The 16,194-nt window shown below is 38.6% G+C and overlaps 1 protein-coding gene across 4 annotated transcripts in view; it reads right to left on the bottom strand.

Annotated features, from left to right (window-relative positions):
- Positions 1 to 16,194, bottom strand: part of NAF1 (nuclear assembly factor 1 ribonucleoprotein) — a 72,040-nt gene that overhangs the window by 38,871 nt on the left and 16,975 nt on the right. For all 4 annotated transcript variants that reach the window (XM_025290441.3, XM_025290439.3, XM_025290440.3 and 1 more), the window contains exon 3: positions 13,396 to 13,489. In XM_025290441.3, coding sequence (XP_025146226.1) covers positions 13,396 to 13,489 — 94 coding nt within the window. The remainder of the gene's footprint in view (positions 1 to 13,395; positions 13,490 to 16,194) is intronic.

Genomic DNA, 16,194 nt, shown 5'->3' with positions numbered 1-16,194 from the left:
GCTTATCTCCCCAGTCTAGCACATTCTGTTCTTGTTAAGTGCCACAATGTCAAACTAACAATATACAACAGCAAAATGAAAACAAACACACATATACATTCACACAGACACACATACACACTAGATTCTTAGAAAATTAAAGCTACAAACAAAAATACTCCATCACATCATACAGATAATGCCATTTCCACTTGGAATATGAAATACTAGTTGATTATTAAAATCCCTTCAGAAGATGGTGAAGGAATAGGATGGGGAGACCACTTTCTCCCCCACAAATTCATCAAAAGAACATTTAAACACCGAGTAAATTCCACAAAACAATTTCTGAATGCTGGCAGAGGACATCAGGCACCCAGAAAAGCAGCCCACTGTCTTCGAAAGGAGGTAGGAAAAAATATAAAAGACAAAAAAAGAGACAAAAGGGAGGGACGGAGCTCCGTCCCGGGAAGGGAGTCTTAAAAAGAGAGAGGTTTCCAAACACCAGGAAACACTCTCACTGCTGAGTCTGTGGAGAGCCTTGGAAGCACAGACGGCAACGTAACAGGGAGGAAAAATAAAGAAACAATTAAACTCCACAGATTACAAGCCCAGCGGTAACTCCCCCAGCAGAGAAGCAGCACAGACGCCTGCATCTGCCACAAGCAAGCGGGAGCTGGACAGGGAGGCGTGGGCTGCATCGCTTAGAGTAAGGATCCGGCCTGAATGCCCGGAGCACTATCTGAGCGAACTAACTTGGGCTAGCAAACCAGACAGTGGGATAACTCACGCGAAAAGCCAGCCCTAACCTAAGACACTGCCAGGCCCACACACAGAACAAAGGACTCAACAGAGACAGCCAGCTGCAGACCATCCCCCTCCGGTGACAGGCAGCCAGAGCCGGAAGGGGGCAATCGCAGCCCCAGAGAGACATTATCTACAAAACTGTAAGCAGGCTTCTTTGCTAACTAAGACTTCTTGGGGTTCTGAACGGTCAACATCCGCCTGAGAAGGTGCGCCGGTTGTATACCCAGAAAACCGAGCGGCAGGGATGGAGGGGAGAGGCGATAAGTTGCAGGGACCGCGCTGGCCAAACACCTCATCACCTGAGCTGCTCGGACCTGGGAAGGTCACAAAATGCAGGCCCAACTGAGTCTGCACCTCTGAGGACTACCCGAGTACCTGAACCTGAGCGGCTTAGACCTGGGAGGTGCATGCAGCCCAGGGCCGGCCTTGGATGGTTCCCAGAGGAGCAACCTAGAGCCTGAGCAGTGTGGGCAGGGAGGGCACACGCTCTATGAGCGGGGGCAGGCCCAGTGTGGCTGAGGCACTGCGAGCACACGCCAGTGTTATTTGTTTGCAGTGTCCCTTCCTCCCCACAGCGCGACTGAACAAGTGAGCCTAAAAAAAACAGTGTCCACCACTGCCCGCTTTGTGTCAGCGCAGAAATCAGACACTGAAGAGACCAGCAAACAGAAGCTAAAACAGAGGGAACCGCCTTGGAAGTGACAGGTGCAATAGATTAAAACCCTGTCATTAGTACTGACTACATACAAAGGGACCTATAGATCTTGAGAAATATAAGCCGGACCAAGGAACTAGCCAAAAATGAACTGAGCCCACAATACCCACAACACCACCAGAGAAAGTCCTAGATATATTTTTACAATCATTCTTTCTTTTTTTCCTTTTTTTAATTTTTAAAAAAATTTTAAGTCCTCTATTACTCCTTTAATTTTCACTTTTATGCTAAAGCTGAAACTCCAGTACTTTGGCCACCTCATGCGAAGAGTTGACTCATTGGAAAAGACTCTGATGCTGGGAGGGATTGTGGGCAGGAGGAGAAGGGGACAACAGAGGATGAGATGGCTGGATGGCATCACTGACTCGATGGGCATCAGTGTGAGTGAACTCCGGGAGTTGGTGATGGACAGGGAGGCCTGGCGTGCTGCGATTCACGGGGTCGCAAAGAGCCGGACACGACTGAGCGACTGAACTGAACCTACTATTACTTTGCAAAAAAAAAAAAAAAAAAAAAAAAGACCCTCTTTTTTTAAAAGAAAACTTCATATTTTTTATAATTTTTGAGACTTTGTTTTTTTTTTCTTTTATTAATTTTTTTTTTTTCTTTTCTTTAACATTGTATTTTTGAAATTCCAAACTCTACTCTAGATTTTTAATTTTTCCTTTTTGGTATTTGTTATCAATTTTGTACCTATATTTTCTTTATCATTTTTGTGACTTTGTTTTTTTTTTCTCTCTTTCTTTTTCTTCTGTTCTTTAACATTGTATATTTGAAATTCCACACTCTACTGTAGATTTTTAATTTGCTTTTTGGTATTTGTTATCAATTTTGTAACTTTAAGAACCCAATCTTCAGTACCCATTTTTACTTGGGAGCAAGATTTACTGGCTTGACTGCTCTCTCCCCCTCTGGACTCTCCTTTTTCTCCACCAGGTTGCCTGTGTCTCCTGCCTAACCCCTCTCTGCTCTACCCAACTCTGTGAATTTCTGTGTGTTCCAGATGGTGGAGAACACTTAGGGAACTGATTTCTGGCTGGATCTGTCTCTCTCATTTTCATCCCCCCCTTTTATCCTCCTGGCCACCTCTGTCTCCTTCCTCCCTCCTCTATTCTCTGTATAACTCCGTGAACATCTCTGAGTGGTCCAGTTGTGGAGTGCACATAAGGAAGTGATTACTGGCTAGCCTGCTCTCTCCTCTACTGATTCCACCTCACCTCGTTCGGGTCACCTCTAACTCCCTCCTCCCTCTTCTCTTCCTCATGTAACTCTGTGAACCTTTCTGGGTATTCCTCACTGTGGAGAAACTTTTCATCTTTAACCTAGATGTTTTATCAATGGTACTGTATAGAAGGAGAAATTTTGAGACTACTGTAAAAATAAGACTGAAAACCGGAAGCAGGAGGCTTAAGTCCAAACCCTGACTCCAGGGAACTCTTGACTCCAGGGAACATTAATTGACAGGAGCTCATCAAACACCTCCATACCTACACCAAAACCAAGCACCACACAAGGGCCAACAAGTTCCAGAGCAAGACATACCACGCAAATTCTCCAGCAACTCAGGAACACAGCCCTGAGCTCCAATATACAGACTGCCCAAAGTTACTACAAAACCATAGACATCTCATAACTCATTACTCGACACTTCATTGCACTCCAGAGAGAAGAAATCCAGCTCCACCCATCAGAACACTGACACAAGCTTCCCTAACCAGGAAACCTTGACAAGCCACCTGTACAAACCCACCCACAGCAAGGAAACGCCACAATAAAGAGAACTCCACAAACTGCCAGAATACAGAAAGGACACCCCAAACTCAGCAATATAAACAAGATGAAGAGACAGAGGAATACCCAGCAGGTAAAGGAACAGGATAAATGCCCACCAAACCAAACAAAAGAGGAAGAGATAGGGAATCTACCTGATAAAGAATTCCAAATAATGATAGTGAAAATGATCCAAAATCTTGAAATCAAAATGGAATCACAGATAAATAGCCTGGAGACAAGGATTGAGAAGATGCAAGAAAGGTTTAACAAGGACCTAGAAGAAATAAAATAGAGTCAATATATAATGAATAATGCAATAAATGAGATCAAAAACACTCTGGAGGTAACAAATAGTAAAATAATAGAGGCAGAAGATAGGATTAGTGAATTAGAAGATAGAATGGTAGAAATAAATGAATCAGAGAAGAAAAAAGAAAAACGAATTAAAAGAAATGAGGACAATCTCAGAGACCTCCAGGACAATATTAAACACCACAACATTCGAATCATAGGAGTCCCAGAAGAAGAAGACAAATAGAAAGACCGTGAGAAAATACTTGAGGAGATAATAATTGAAAACTTCCCTAAAATGGGGAAGGAAATAATCACCCAAGTCCAAGACACCCAGAGAGTCCCAAACAGGATAAACCCAAGGTGAAACACCCCAAGACACATATTAATCAAATTAACAAAGATCAAACACAAAGAACAAATATTAAAACCAGCAAGGGAAAAACAACAAATATCACACAAGGGAATTCCCATAAGGATAACAGCTGATCTTTCAATAGAAACTCTTCAAGCCAGGAGGGAATGGCAAGACATACTTAAAGTGATGAAAGACAATAACCTACAGCCCAGATTATTGTACCCAGCAAGGATCTCATTCAAATATGAAGGAGAAATCAAAAGCTTTACAGACAAGCAAAAGCTGAGAGAATTCAGCACCACCAAACCAGCTCTCCAACAAATACTAAAGGATATTCTCTAGACAGGAAACACAAAAAGGTGTATAAACTCAAACCCAAAACAATAAAGTAAATGGCAACGGGATCATACTTATCAATAATTACCTTAAACATAAATGGGTTGAATGCCCCAACCAAAAGACAAAGACTGGCTGAATGGATACAAAAACAAGACCCCTATATATGTTGTCTACAGGGGACCCACCTGAAAACAGAGGACACATACAGACTGAAAGTGAAGGGCTGGAAAAAGATTTTCAATGAAAATAGAGACCAAAAAAAAGCAGGAGTAGCAATACTCATATCAAATAAAATAGACTTTAAAAGAAAGGCTGTGAAAAGAGACAAAAAGGTCACTACATAATGATCAAAGGATCAATCCAAGAAGAAGATATAACAATCATAAATATATATGCACCCAACATAGGAGCACTGTGATATGTAAGACAAATGCTAACAAGTATGTAAGGGGAAATTAACAGTAACACAATAATAGTGGGAGACTTTAATACCCCACTCACAACTATGGATAGATAACTAAACAGAAAATTAACAAGGAAACACAAACTTTAAATAATACAATAGACCAGTTAGACTTAATTGATATCTATAGGACATTTCACCCCAAAACAATGAATTTCACCTTTTTCTCAAGCACACACGGAACCTTCACCAGGACAGATCACATCCTGGGCCATAAATCTAGCCTTGGTAAATTCAAAAAAATTGAAATCATTCCAAGCGTCTTTTCTGAACAAAATGCAGTAAGATTAGATCTCAATTACAGGAGAAAAACTATTAAAATTTCCAACATATGGAGGCTGAACAACACGCTGCTTAATAATAATCACAGAAGAAATCAAAAAAGAAATCAAAATTTGCATAGAAACGAATAAAAATGAAAACACAACAACCCAAAACCCGTGGGACACTGTAAAAGCAGCCCTAAGGGGAAAGTTCATAGCAATACAGGCATACCTCAAGAAACAAGAAAAAAGTCAAATAAATAACCTAACTCTACACCTAAAGCAACTACAAAAGGAAGAAATGAAGAACCACAGGGTTAATAGAAGAAACAAAGTCTTAAGAATTAGGGCAGAAATAAAAGCAAAAGAAACAAAAGAGACCACAGCAAAAATCAACAAAGCCAAAAGCTGGTTATTTGAAAGGATAAATAAAATTGACAAACCATTAGCCAGACTCATCAAGAAACAAAGGGAGAAAAATCAAATCAATAAAATTAGAAATGAAAATGGAGAGATCACAACAGACAACACAGAAATACAAAGGATCATAAGAGACTACTATCAGCAATTATGTACCAATAAAATGGACAATGTGGAAGAAATGGACAAATTCTTAGAAAGTACAACTTTCCAAAACTGGACCAGGAAGAAATAGAAAATCTTAACAGACCCATCACAAGCATGGAAATTGAAACTTAATCAAAAATCTTCCAGCAAACAAAAGCCCAGGTTCAGACGGCTTCACAGTTGAATTCTACCAAAAATTTAGAGAAGAGCTAACACCTAGCCTACTCAAACTCTTCCAGAAAACTGCAGAGGAAGGTAAACTTCCAAACTCATTCTATGAGGCCACCATCACCCTAGTACCAAAACCTGACAAAGATCCCACAAAAAAAGAAAACTACAGGTCAATATCACTGATGAACATAGATGCAAAAATCCGTAACAAAATTCTAGCAATCAGAATCCTACATTAAAAAGATCATACACCATGACCAAGTGGGCTTTATCCCAGGGATGAAAGGATTCTTCAATATTTGCAAATCAATCAATGTAATACACCACATTAACAAATTGAAAAATAAAAGCCATATGATGATCTCAATAGATGCAGAGAAAGCCTTTGACAAAATTCAATATCCATTTATGATAAAAACTCTCCAGAAAGCAGGAATAGAAGCAACATACCTCAACATAATAAAAGCTATATATGACAAACCCACAGCAAACACTATCCTCAATGGTGAAAAATTGAAAGCATTTCCCCTAAAGTCAGGAAAAGACAAGGGTGCCCACTTTCACCATTACTATTCAACATAGTTTTGGAAGTTCTGGCCACAGCAATCAGAGCAGAAAAAGAAATAAAAAAGTTCAAATTGGAAAAGAAGAAGTAAAACTCTCACTGTTTGCAGATGACATGATCCTCTACATAGAAAACCCTAAAGAATCCACCAGAAAATTACTAGAACTAATCAATGAATATAGTAAAGTTGCAGGATATAAAATTAACATACAGAAATCCCTTGTATTCCTATACATTAATAATGAGAAAATAGAAAGAGAAATTAAGGAAACAGAAATCCCTTGCATTCCTATACACTAATAATGAGAAAACAGAAAGAGAAATTAAGGAAACAATTCCATTCACCATTGCAATGAAGAGAATAAAATACTTAGGAATATATCTACCTAAAGAAACTAAAGACCTATATATAGAAAACTATAAAACACTGGTGAAAGAAATTAAAGAGGACACTAATAGATGGAGAAATATACCATGTTCATGGATTAGAAGAATCAATATAGTGAAAATGAGTATACTACCCAAAGCAATTTATAGATTCAATGCAATCCCTATCAAGCTACCAATGGTATTCTTCACAGAGCTAGAACAAATAATTTCACAATTTGTATGGAAATACAAGAATAGCCAAAGCAATGTTGAGAAAGAAGAATGGAACTGGAGGAATCAATCTGCCTGACTTCAGGCTCTATTACAAAGCCACTGTCATCAAGACAGTACAGTACTGGGACAAAGACAGAAATATAGATCAATGGAACAAAATAGAAAGCCCAGAGGTAAATCCACGCACATATGGACACCTTATCTTTGACAAAGGAGGCAAGAATATACAATGGATTAAAGACAATCTCTTTAACAAGTGGTGCTGGGAAAACTGGTCAACCACTTGTAAAAGAATGAAACTAGAACACTTTCTAACACCATACACAAAAATAAACTCCAAGTGGATTAAAGATCTAAACATAAGACCAGAAACTATAAAACTCCTAGAGAACATAGGCAAAACACTCTCTGACATACATCACAGCAGGATCCTCTATGACCCACCTCCCAGAATATTGGAAATAAAAGCAAAAATAAACAAATGGGACCTAATTAAACTTAAAAGCTTCTGCACAACAAAGGAAACTATAAGCAAGGTGAAAAGACAGCCTTCAGAATGGGAGAAAATAATAGCAAATGAAGCAACTGACAAACAACTAATCTCAAAAATATACAAGCAACTCCTACAGCTCAATTCCAGAAAAACAAATGACCCAATCAAAAAATGGGCCAAAGAACTAGACATTTCTCCAAAGAAAACATACAGATGGCTAACAAATACATGAAAAGATGCTCAACATCACTCATTATCAGAGAAATGCAAATCAAAACCACAATGAGGTACCATTTAACACCATTCAGAATGGCTGCGATCCAAAAGTCTACAAGCAATAAATGCTGGAGAGGGTGTGGAGAAAAGGGAACCCTCTTACACTCTTGGTGGGAATGCAAACTAGTACAGCCACTATGCACAACAGTGTGGAGATTCCTTAAAAAACTGGAAATAGAACTGCCGCATGACCCAGCAATCCCACTGCTGGGCATACACACTGAGGAAACCAGAATTGAAAGAGACACGTGTACCCCAATGTTCATCGCAGCACTGTTTGTAACAGCCAGGACATGGAAGCAACCTAGATGTCCATCAGCAGATGAGTGGATAAGAAAGCTGTGGTACATATACACAATGGAGTATTACTTCAGCCATTAAAAAGAATACATTTGAATCAGTTCTAATGAGGTGGATGAAACTGGAGCCTATTATCCAGAGTGAAGTAAGCCAGGAAGAAAAACACCAATACAGTATACTAACGCACATATATGGAATTTAGAAAGATAGAAACAATAACCCTGTATACGAGACAGCAAAAGAGACACTGATGTATAGAACAGTCTTTTGGACTCTATGGGAGAGGGAAAGGGTGGGATGATTTGGGAGAATGGCATTGAAAAACATGTATAATATCATATATGAAACGAGTCGCCAGTCCAGGTTCGATGCATGATACTGGATGCTTGGGGCTGGTGCACTGGGATGACCCAGAGGGATGCTACGGGGAGGGAAGTGGGAGGAGGGTTCAGGATGGGGAACACGTGTATACCTGTGGAGGACTCATGTTGATATATGCAAAACCAATACAATATTGTAAAGTTAAAAAATGAAATAAAATATATTAAAAAAATAAATAAATAAAAATTAAAAAAATAAAATCCCTTCAAGGATTTCAATTGTATCCCAATTAATTTCAAGATTTACTAGTTCTAAGTTGGAACATGCACTAAGGAACGGGCAACAATTTTTGAGCTAGATCTGCTTTTGGAATAAAGATGACAAAGACTGATAATAATACTGAATAATTACAGAATTTCCCAGGGTCAAATTACATGAAAATTAAAAACTAATTCAAAATCCTCACATTTGATATGAAGAACTATGGATGGAGGTTCATGACATTGCACAGGACGCAATGATCAAGTCCAACCCCAAAAACAGAAATGCAAAAAGGCAAAATGGTTGTCCTAACAGGCTTACAAATAGCTGAGAAAAGAAAAGATGTGAAAGGCAAAGGAGAAAAGGAAAGATATACCCATTTGAATGCAGAGTTCCAAAGAATAGCAAGTAGAGATAAGAAAGCCTTTCTCAGTGATCAATGCAAAGAAATAGAAGAAAACAATAAAATGGGAAAGGCTAGAGATCTCTTGAAGAAAACAGGAGATACCAAGGGAACATTTCATGCAAAGATGGGCACAATAAACGACAGAAATGGTATGGACCTAACAGAAGCAGAAGATACAAAGACGAGGTGGCAAGAATACACAGAAGAACTGTATAAAAAATTCTTCATGACCCAGATAACTATGATGGTGTGAACACTCACCTAGAGCTAGACATCCTGGAAGGTGAAGTTAAATGGGCCTTAGGAACCATCACTACAAACAAAGCTAGTGGAGGTGATGGAACTCCATTTGAGCTATTTCAAATCCTTAAAAATGATGCTGTCAAAGTGCTGCACTCAATATGCCAGCAAATTTGGACAACTCAGCAGTGGCCACAGGACTGGAGAAGGTAAGTTTTCATTCCAATCCAAAAGAACAGCAATGCCAAAGAATATTCACACTACCACACAACTGCACTCATCTCACACACTAGCAAAGTAATGCTCAAAAGTCCCAAAGCCAGGCTTCAACAGTACATGAACCATGAACTTTCAGATGTTCAAGCTGGTTTGGAAAAGGCAGAGGAACCAGAGATCAAATTGGCAACATCCGCTGGATCATCGAAAAAGAAAGAGAATTGCAGAAAAACATCTTCTGCTTTATTGACTACATAAAAGCCTTTGACTGTGTGGATCACAAAAAACTGTGGAAAATTCTTAGAGAGATGGGAATACCAGACCACCTGACCTGTCTTCTGAGAAATCTGTATGCAAGTCAAGAAGCAACAGTTAGAACTGGACATGGAACAACAGACTGGTTCCAAATCAGAAAAGTACATCAAGGCTTTATATTGCCACTCTGCTTATTTTACTTATATGCAGAGTACATCATGAGAAATGTTGGGCTGGATGGAGCACAAGCTGGAATCAAGATTGCCGGGAGAAATATCAATAACCTTGGCTAGGCAGATGACATCACGCTTATGGCAGAAAGCAAAGAAGAGCCTCTTGATGAAAGTAAGAGGAGAGAGAAAAAGTTGGCTTAAAGCTCAACATTCAAAAAACAAAGATCATGGCATCTGGTCCCATCACTTCATGGCAAAGAGATGGGGAAACAATGGAAACAGTGATAGACTTTATTTTGGAGGGCTCCAAAAATCACTGCAGATGGTGACCGCAGCCATTAAATTAAAAGACACTTACTCCTTAGAAGAAAAGTTATGACCATCCTAGACAGCATATTCAAAAGCAGAAACATTACTTTACCAACAAAGGTCTGTCTAGTCAAGGCTATGGTTTTTCCAGTGGTCATGTATGGATGTGAGAGTTGGACTTGAAGAAAGCTGAGTGCCGAAGAATTGATGCTTCTGAACTGTGTTGTTCGAGAAGACTCTTGAGAGTCCCTTGGACTGCAAGGAGATCCAACCAGTCCATCCTAAAGGAAATGAGTCCTGGATGTTCATTGAAAGGACTGATGTTGAAGCTGAAACTCTGATACTTTGGCCACCTCATGCGAGGAACTGACTCATTGGAAAAGACCCTGATGCTGGGAAAGATTGAGGGCAGGAGGAGAAGGGGACAACAGAGGATGAGACGGTTGGATGGCATCACCAACTCAATGGACATGGGTTTGAGTAAGCTCCAGCAGTTGGTGATGGACAGGGACGCCTGGTGTGCTGCAGTCCATGAGGTCACAGAGAGTCAGACACGACTGAGACTGTGAACTGAAGAAAAGAGTACATAAGAGATTTTAACATGATCATATGGTGAAACCCACACAGAACTATCACCACAACCTAGCTGACTGATATTTAATGTTATTTTCTTTTTTGTAAAAGGTCTAAATAATGTTACATGTTTCAAGTTTCAAAACAGAGTGTGTAACAAGCATGTTCAATAGCAGCACATGTTCTGTTTGATTCATTAATCTTTATTCCCAGCAGGTTGAGAATTTTGTTAGTCTATTAGGATGTGTTAGTCAAAATAGTATCTTTTAAAAGCATTATTTCATATGTATCACATAATTTACTTTTCTTTCCCTTGAGAATGAACATTATGACCTAAACTTTTTCTATACACATCAAGTCCAATAAACAGTTGACTCATACTATATAATCAAGAAATTACCTCTCTGATTTATTTTTGCATATTATTAAATACCATAAGATAGTAAATGTAATGACTCAAGAATCCTGTCAAGTTTTAGTAATTATGATTTTTATAAAAAGGTTTAATTGGAATTTTCATTAATAAACTGCCAAATTGTAAGTAAGACTTATTTTTTAAAATAGTGGTAAGACAATTTAAAGAAAAGATGAAAACAACAGTTTCAGAAGGATAGGTGTTTTAACTCTTCTCTCAATGTTTGATAAAATTCACCTGTGAAGCTGTCATGTCCTGGACTTTTGTTTGTTGAAAGGTTTTTAATCATGGTATCAATGATTCTGCAATTCCACTCCTGGGCATATATCCAGAGAAATACATGGCCCAAAAAGATGCATGCATCCCAGTGTTCACTGCAGCACTGTTTACAAAAGCCAAGACATGGAAGCAACCTAAATGTTCATTCACAGAGGAATGGATAAAGATGTGGTACATATACTCAATGGAGTATTACTCAACCATTAAAAAGAATCAAATAATGTCACTGCAGCAACTAGGATGGACCTAGAGAGTGTCATACTGAGTGAAGTCAGACAGAGAAGGAGAAATATATGACATCCCTTATATGAGGAATTTAAAAGAAATAATACAAATAAACTTACTTATAAAACAGAAAGAGACTTACAGACTTAGAAAACGAACTTCTGATTGCCTGGGGAGAAGGGATAGTTAGGGACTTTGGGAAGGTCATGTACATACTGCTATATTTAAAATGGATAACAAAGATCTACTGTAGAGCACATGGAACTCTGCTCAATGTTATGTGGCAGCCTGGGTGGGAGTGGGGTTTGGGGGAGAATGGATACAGGTATATGAATGGCTGAGTCCCTTCCCTGTTCACCTGAAAGTACTAGAACACTGTTAACTGGCTATACCCCAGTACAAAATGTTTTTCGTGTTAAAAATAAATAAAAAGATCAAAACATAAATTTTCATTTCTACCACTGATTGATTATACAATAGATCATAGGAGCAAGTGAATCAAATTCTTCTATGTCCCTTAAGTCATAAACTATGGACTGGTGGACCATTTAGGCCTTTTTCTCAGTTCAAAAATCCTATGTCTTTGTCAACTTGCAGTCCTAATTTTTGGTGTCGCTTACTAGAGTTAATAGTAGCAACATTAATTTCAAAGTCTCTCCTGTACTGACATCATATCTTAGGGCTAAAAGAAATCTGTAAAATTTAGTTCTCATATACTCCAATGGGTTCATATTTCATGGCATTAATGTCAGTATTAAATCATAGAACTTTCTAATTTACTTGTTTGTAAGATAAAATCAAAGGCAGTAGGCAGAGTAACAGCTCTCTACCCCCAAAAAAAGATATCCACACACACAAATCCCTGAACCTGTGAATGATATTTTATATTAAGAAGAGAGACTTTGCTGATAAGAATAAGGCTAAGCACCTTGCAGTACAAAATTTCCCCGGTTAACAGTGGGTAGACCCAATCTAAGGAGTCCTTAGAAGCAGAGAATCTTCCCAGTCTGTGGTGATCCATCAGAGGGGGATGTGATGATAGAGAAGGTCAGAGAGAAGCTACATTATGGATTTTGAAAATGAAGGGAGGGGGCCATGCACAAAGGAATATGAGAGACCTTCAGATACTGGAAAAGGTCAAGAAATGCATTATCCTTCAGAGCCTCCAGAGAGCAACTTGGGCCTGAAGGACCCCTTGATTTTAGCCAGTGGGACCTATCACACTTCCAGCCCACAGTACTATAAAGTAATAAATGTGTTGTTTTAAACCACTAAATTTGTAGTAACTTAACAGCAACAGAAAACACATGTATCATTCAAATAAATTTTGGAGAAATTTCTATGTCAGTAAAAGCACACTTTAAATTTTTAAAAAGACATTGTATTTATGTACTACTTCCCTGGTGGCTCAGATGATAAAGCGTCTGTCTACAATGCGGGAGACCTGGGTTCGAGCCCTGGGTTGGGAAGATCCCCTGGAGAAGGAAAAGGCAATCCACTTCAGTACTATTGCCTGGAAAATCCCATGGACAGAGGAGCCTGGTAGGCTACAGTCTATGGGGTCACAAAGAGTAGGACACAACTGAGCAACTTCACTTTCACTTGGTATAAGTAAAAACTGAATTTATCTGTTCAAACCTAACAGCTATAAAATGAAGTATTATTATATATTTTGGAGAAAATTCCCTAACCATAAGTCTTTGATTATTAGCATATGCTTGCATATAAATTATAATTATTAATAAAAATATATACATACCTAATTGTTCAATAATACTTGAAACCATCCCAAGAGGCTTTAATTCAATATCTTCAGGCAGAACAATAGTGAGTTCTTCAACAGAAGGTAGTTCCTGTAATACAAAAAAGCAGTAATCTTCCTCCAGATTCAAGAACTTAATTTTTTTTTTTTTTTTTTTTTAAAGACGGCTTCCATGTAGCATGCTGTTTCTGTTTCTGAGATGTAACATTAAGTATTTTTCATCTCTTGGATGTCGTCCTTTCTAGTGTCTGAACATTTCTCCCCTCTCCAACATCTCCCCACCTAAGTGATTCAAGAGATCTAGTATCTACACCCTAACCCATAACGCAGACCTAAATACCACTCTAGATTTTTCCAATCGACTTGAACAAGAGACCATCCTAAAAGAGACAATATAAAATAACTCCCAGAGACATTCCACTTGAAGAGAATTAATTCTATTGGCTCTGATTTCTCCACAGAAGAGTTCTCTGATCTGTCTTAATGTGGTTAGCTAATTAATTCGACTATGACTGAACTAAAATTTAACAGAGGAACAGCTAACTTTTCTGAGGCTGTGTGAAAGGAAGATGAATTTCTGGTCTCTTCAAGACAAAATACATATTTCCTCGAAATGATGTAGTAAGTTTCAGCTCAAGAAGCTGTGAAGCTGTTATCTGATTATCTTCATCCCTGTCTAGGTTAAAACCAAATTTCTTTACATTCTGACCCAGGTGCTGTTTGTCAGTTGTACAGAAACTAGATATTGAAGTAGAGAGGATATTGAAGAAAAATCTAAGAAAGCAGACCTTAGGCTTTAAATCAAATAAACAGAGCTTTCTGTTCACCTTTGTCAAATGATCACAACTGACTCTCCCAAGAAAAGTTTTTCCCTAAGAAGGGCTTAAAGGAAAGTGCGAGCAGCCTATTAATGGTATACTAGGGTTAAGTCTGGGAGAGAAAAAATGACTTTTGGAAAACTGTTAAAAAAGACAGGAAAACCTAAATCATACAGAGCATTTTAGATGAGTGTATCTCAGGTACTCATTTTCCTCTACAGGATCTCCAGTCGAGGCTTTTAGCAAAAACAAGACTGGGAGCTGACTGTGGCTCAGATCATGAACTCCTTATTGCCAAATTCAGACTTAAACTGAAGAAAGTGGAGAAATCCACTAGACCATTTAGGTATGACCTAAATCAAATCCTTATGATTATACAGTGGAAGTGAGAAATAGATTGAAGGGCCTAGATCTGATAGATAGAGTGCCTGATGAACTATGGACGGAGGTTCTTGACATTGTACAGGAGACAGGGATCAAGACCCTCCCCATGGAAAAGAAATGCAAAAAAGCAAAATGGCTGTCTGGGGAGGCCTTACAAATAGCTGTGAAAAGAAGAGAAGCGAAAAGCAAAGGAGAAAAGGAAAGATATAAGCATTTGAATGCAGAGTTCCAAAGAATAGCAAGGAGAGATAAGAAAGCCTTCCTCAGCCATCAATGCAAAGAAATAGAGAAAAACAACAGAATGGGAAAGACTAGAGATATCTTCAAGAAATTTAGAGATACCAAGGGAACATTTCATGCAAAGATGGGCTCGATAAAGGACAGAAATGGTATGGGCCTAACAGAAGCAGAAGATATTAAGAAGAGGTGGGAAGAAGACACAGAAGAACTGTACAAAAAAGATCTTTATGACCCAGATAATCAAAATGGTGTGATTACTTACCTATAGCAATTCATCCTGGAATGTGAAGTCAAATTGGCCTCAGGAAGCATCACTATGTACAAAGCTAGTGGAGGTGATGGAATTACTGCTGAGCTATTCCAAATCCTGAAAGATGATGCTGCGAAAGTGCTATACTCAATATGTCAGCAAATTTGGAAAACTCAGCAGTGGCCACAGGACTGGAAAAGGTAAGTTTTCATTCTAATTCCAAAGAAAGGCAATGCCAAGGAATCCTCAAACTACTGCACAACTACACTCATTTCACATGCTGGCAAAGTAATGCTCAAAATTTTCCAAGCCAGGCAACAACAGTACATATACTGAGAACTTCCAGATGTTCAAGCTGGATTTAGAAAAGGCACAGGAACCAGAGATCAACTGCTAAAATCCACTAGTTCATAGAAAAAGCAAGAGAATTCCAGAAAAATATCTACTTCTGCTTTATTGACTACATAAAACCCTTTGACTGTGTGGATCACAACAAACTGTGGAAAATTCTTAAAGAGATGGAAATACAAGACCTATATATAAGAAACACATATACAGGTCAAGAAGCAACAGTTAGAACTGAACATGGAACAACAGACTGACTCCAAATTGGGAAAGAAGTACATGAAGGCTGTATGTTTTCACCCTGCTTATTTAATTTATATGCAGAGTACATCATGCGAAATGCCAGGCTGGATGAAGGAAGCACAAGCTGGAATCAAGATTGATGGGAGAAATATCAATAACCACAGATATGCAGATGACACCACCCCCATGGCAGAAAATGAAGAACTACAGAGCCTCCTGATGAAAGTAAAAGAGGATTGTGAAAAGGCTGACTTAAAACTCAACATTCAAAAAACAAAGATCATGGCATCTGGTCCTAACACCTCATGGCAAATAGATGGGGAAACAATGGAAACAGTAAGAGACTTTATTTTCTTGGGCTCCCAAATCCCTGCTATAGTGATTGCTGCCATTAAATTAAAAGACACTTAATCCTTGGGAGAAAAACTATGAAAAACCTAGACAGCATATTAAAAAGTAGAGACACTACTCTGCCAACAAAGGTCCGTCTACTCAAAGCTATGGCTTTTCCAGTAG

Source organism: Bubalus bubalis, chromosome 7 (genome assembly GCF_019923935.1).
Source record: "Bubalus bubalis isolate 160015118507 breed Murrah chromosome 7, NDDB_SH_1, whole genome shotgun sequence".
Classification (NCBI taxonomy): Eukaryota; Metazoa; Chordata; class Mammalia; order Artiodactyla; family Bovidae; genus Bubalus; species Bubalus bubalis.
Note: the sequence above shows the minus strand (reverse complement) of the source record. Positions and strands in the feature narration are given on the sequence as shown.